The sequence below is a fragment of the Babylonia areolata genome, chromosome 4 (assembly GCF_041734735.1).
Source record: "Babylonia areolata isolate BAREFJ2019XMU chromosome 4, ASM4173473v1, whole genome shotgun sequence".
Lineage (NCBI taxonomy): Eukaryota > Metazoa > Mollusca > Gastropoda > Neogastropoda > Buccinidae > Babylonia > Babylonia areolata.
The window spans coordinates 44,798,658-44,803,657 of record NC_134879.1 but is presented as its reverse complement, the minus strand read 5'-3'; the positions used below and the strand labels follow the sequence as shown (position 1 = coordinate 44,803,657).

At 49.7% G+C, this 5,000-nt stretch overlaps 1 protein-coding gene across 1 annotated transcript in view; it reads left to right on the top strand.

The window, feature by feature from the left end:
- The window catches only part of LOC143281707 (inositol-trisphosphate 3-kinase A-like), a 30,395-nt gene that overhangs the window by 7,737 nt on the left and 17,658 nt on the right, over positions 1-5,000 (top strand). Inside the window, exon 2 of the mRNA XM_076586969.1 lies at positions 2,207-4,256. Coding sequence (XP_076443084.1) covers positions 3,708-4,256 — 549 coding nt within the window. The 5' untranslated portion in view covers positions 2,207-3,707. The remainder of the gene's footprint in view (positions 1-2,206; positions 4,257-5,000) is intronic.

Here is a 5,000-nt window from a genome sequence, read left to right as displayed (position 1 = left end):
GAGGAGGAGGGGGAGAAGAGGGGAAGAGAAGGAGAGGAGGAGGAGGAGGAGGAGGAAGAGAAAAAGAAGGAGAGAAGGAGGAGGAGAAGAGAAGGAGAGGAGGAGGAAGAGAAGGAGAGGAGGAGGAGAAGGAAGAGAAGAAGGAGAGGGTGAGGAGGAGGAAGAGAAAAAGGAGAGGGTGAGGAGGAGGAGGAAGAGAAGGCCGAGGCGAAGAGAGAGAGAGAATCTTGGAAGTGGGTTAGAAAGCCCCTGTTGATCTCTCTCTCTCTCTCTCTCTCTCTCTCTCTCTCTATTTATTCATACGTATTTGCTTGCGCTTCCGGTTTTGTACGCGATTCTCTTCTCCGGCCATCCCCCTTTCCCTTTCTTGAGTGTTCTGAGTGTTTGCAATCTTAACCGTTTGTTTACCGACGCTCCCAAATCTACCTCTCTTCCTCAACCGCTTTCTCTCTCATTCTCTGCCTCTCTCGTGAAGTGAATGATGATTCACGTGTCCATAATTTATAATTTACATGCTGTTTTGAGATAAATGTGCATTTCTCTTTCTTTTTTTTTATTGTCTATTTTTCTTTTGCTTTTTTTTTTCGAGTGCTGCATGAATTAAGAAAAAAAAAAGGAAGCGTTGTTTGCTTACCTTCTTACCCCCCCCCCCACCCCCCCTGCCTCCGATAAAATAAAAATCGTTTGCCATCTCTTCTCTCTCTCTCTAGTTCGCTCTCGCTCCCCCACCCCCCACCCCCCCTCCCACCCCCACCCCATTCCACCACTCAAGCACGCACACAAACCAGTTTGTGTTTATCTAGCAATTTTCCTCGTAACGAAAGAACTTTGTGTTGTCTTCTTACCTTCTCTCTCTCCCTCTCGCTCGCTCTCTTGATCCCCCTCCCTCCCCTCAGCCCATCTCCTCCCCCCCACTCACCCACACACACACACACATACACACACACACACACACCTATCCCACTCTATCCCGTAATACTCAATGTGTTATTTTATAAAAAGTATTAACCCTTTCATCGCCAAGCTCGCATTTATGCACAGGCGTGGTAGAGAACCCATGTCACTGAAAGGTGACCATTCATTGGTCTGTTATCCATGAACCTACTGCTCTTAATGTTCGGTGGTAGGATAGGCCATATTTTCTATACATCGCAGGGGGAATCCCCAGCAATATTTAGCCACTGTCTTTTCTGTGTTCATACCACAAGAGGAATTTTGTACTCTAAATTGACTGGCGGTGAAAGGGTTAAACTGTTAATGATAATAATAATGGATACTTATATAGCACACTATCCATAAATCTGCTCTAGGTGCTTTACAAAAACGCTTTTGTTAACATAAAACATCATATCTATGTTACATACACACACCAAAATGTGACTACACACACACACACACACACACACACACTGCATACATACATTTTAACATACATGCATACATGTTCTGGCAACTTAGCGGTCGGTGAAGAAGCACTGGAAATACTGTCGTTTTTCTTTGATCTTCTACAGATGGGCTGAGTATAAGGTACGAGCTCTTGGTTCCAGGACTCACCCCTCGAAAGAGGCAGCCCTCACCGAGCCATGGCCCGAGCCCTAAAGGTCTTGACCTCAAGGGTCTTTCTTTCAACAAGTCTCTTCACCCACCCTCATCTCTACCTTGTCTCTCTGACCATGTGTTCACCTCTCGTCCTGACCGCTACTCTTCTAACACTCTGTTCACCCCACTCATCCCCTGCTCTTCCTCACAGCCCCTCCCCCCACACACAACACACCTATCTGCCCCTCCCCCCACACACAACACGCCCACACACCTATCTGCTCTAAGCCCTGACACTCACCACCCTTCACTCAGTCTGCAGTTTTTCCGCTGTCTTCCACTTCAAGGTCTTCTCTCTGTGAAGACACAAAAGTGATCAGGCGAACGTCGACACGTCACTTGTGCCCCCGCCCCCCCTCCCCTTCTCTCTTACCTTTCCCTTCCCTCTGCCCCACCCCATACACCCCCCAAACCCAAACACCCCCCCGCCCCCCTTCACTCTTTCCTCCCCTCCTACCACGTTTCGCCTCCTCAATCGTTACATAAAAGCTTTCAGGACAACTCAGGATCAACTACAAGTCCACATTATCTGTCTGTACGTTAGGCCTACATGTATTTTTACCCATAAAGTTTCATCAACCTCTTCGTTTTTTGTTTGGGGTTTCAGATTCACAGGTTAAAACAACAGCTGAGCGCTGCATGTTCTCCTTCGTGCGGCTGGCACACACAAACACCACAGCTAAAAGAGACTGCGATTCTTCATCGTCGTGTTCCGGTGATCATATAGCACGTGATACACCAAGACATCGTCTGACTGCGGCGGTTCCTTCTACACTTGCTGTGGACTGACATGCTCACGTGTCGCTGGACGCTTCAGGCAGTCAAGGCGCTCCACTCTCTGCGGCCAGTTTGCAGGTGTGTCAGCCCCACCGTCTGTGGGCGAGTCTGAGGTCTCTCCACACTGCTTGCCGCCAGTTCCTCTTCCTTTCAACCTGTACAGTGAAAGGTGCACCGCACGTACGGCGCAGTCCTGTGTACAGTTACAGGACCGGGAGGTCAGTACTCCACTGCAACGTCTGTTCTGCAGCACCGTCATCAGGGCGTGATCGACAGTGGTTCCTCTTCACAGTGCCGTATTTCTCGTGCCAGATAATCAAGTATTCGGAGTGTTCCTCAGTCTTGAATGTTCCTTCCTTTATTCTGCGCCAAAGTATTGCAAAACGCGGAGGATAAAGGCGTTCTTGTTGGTGTGCAACGTTGTCATTTGTGGGGAGGGAGGGAGGAAAAGAAGAGTGGATAGTGAAAAACTCCATGCGATCCCCGGAACCGAATGACAGAAAGCTGTTGTCGTGCGCACACTACGAACTAACTGTACACTCTGAACAGACCAGTTGAGACACCATGGTGACAGGCAGGAAAGGACAGACGTTCCTGGTCATGCCAGCGCCGAGAACTGTCATCCTGACAATAACACAAGTCTAAAGGTCTTCAACTCTTTTAACTCTCTCCATACGAACGGCGAAAGAGACGACGTTAACAGCGTTTCATCCCAATTACCATCATCATCATCAAAATACTGATTACAAGCGGAAGGCTCTTACACTGAAGAGGTGAATGTTGACAAAGAATACCACAGTTCTGACGACGGAAGCTAAAGGTTGGGTCATTCAGACACCCACTGGACATCCGAGGGGTGTGTGTAGAGGAGAAGAGAGGACTGGCCGTACTGAGTGAGTTAATGCCAGTGCGGCTGTAGATGCATATCCACTGTGTCCAGGGCTCGCTGTAGAAAAGCGGGGCCCAATTCCTCTCCTTCCGCAGTTTTAATCTTCCCCAACCGAAGTTAGGCAGCCATTCACACCTGGTGGAGTGAGGGAAATCGGAACAGAGTGCTTTTCCCAGGGACACCACACCATGCCAAAAAGAAAAACCGGGGCCTCGAACCCTGATCAATGGTGAACACTGGATCACAAGTCCAACGCCTAACCGACTCTGCCACGGCGCTTTCTGTTGACAAGTCATCCACACCACACCACACCACGCCACGCCACGCCACGCCACACCACACCACGCCACACCACGCCACACCACACCACACCACACCACACCACTCAGTCATGTCCTGAACAATCCCATCGCTCAGGTCAGCACAGACACACAAGTGTAGCATGAACACTCACACCTCAGACACCCTGCCCGCACCCTCACCCAACGACAACGGCGGCACAGACACAACACAGACCCCCTGTGCACCGCAAGGACTTCAAAGCGGTGCGCACACTAATTCGAAGACCGGACAAAAAACCTCTTCACCTTCTACAGACAAGACGGACACGCGGCTTAAGGAAGAAGACGACTGCGCAATGGACACCAAGACAGAACTCCGCCCCACGGAACAGGACAGACATGGAAGCGGAGTGTCCACAGACAACCCCCGAATCATCGTGGACAAGGATACGACGGCCCCGCCCCCAGCCCCCAACGGGGAGGGGCCCCCACAGCCCCCCAGCCCCACGGATGACGGCCACCTGAGGGTGCAGGGCTGGAGGGACTCCCCGCACAGGGCCCATCATCAGCACGGCGGGGACGCCGCTCTCGGGGGGCCTGGGGACGGCGCGGAGGACTGGAGGAGTTGCTGCTACACGGAGGACGAGACCAGTGACTGGGAGACGCCCGTGGATGTGGAGCTGGAGGTTCTGCCTGCCGGACTCTGCCAGGTGAGGCGCTGCGCCAGCATGCACACCCACGCACGCACGCACCCACCCACACGCACACGCACGCACGCACGCAAGCACACAAGTTTCAAGTTTTAATTATCCTTTCACTCCTATTGGAGTATGCAGGATTACTGCAAAATAATCTTAGGTGATCTGTTTGTGCCTCATTTTAATGCAGAGGACATATGAATTAATGAAAAATGTTTCTGTATCAATGTACAATATGTTAATTGAAGCAATTGAGAGATCACCTTTATGGCATACCTATCGACGCAACTGAGTGTAAAACCTACAAAATCAATGGAAAGAAATCATTAAGGAACAATGCCGATCTCTCTCTCTCTCTCTCTCGCTTCTTTTTCGCCTCCCCCTCCTCTTTCTTCGTTCCTGTTGACTTTCCTCTCTGCTCCTGAAGAACCCCGTAACGCCATGTCGGTTGATGCCATCAGATCTCATACACTGACGGTAATCGTATCGCAAACCTTCCGTCATCACAGCTTTCGCAGTCTGAAGCTGCCAGCGATTACATGTATTATGAAACGGAATTATTTTGTCCGGAAAGGTTCGAGTATTTTCTCTCCTTTTGTCATATTCACCAGATTATGCTGTAAGTTCTTACCAATTGATTTATCATCTTTTAAAAACACATTCTTTAAGTGTTATTAAAAAAAAAAGTTTTTAAAAGAAGAGAGAACCACCTGCAAACTTCACTGGAATCTGTAAATTCACGTGTAAGTTTTACTT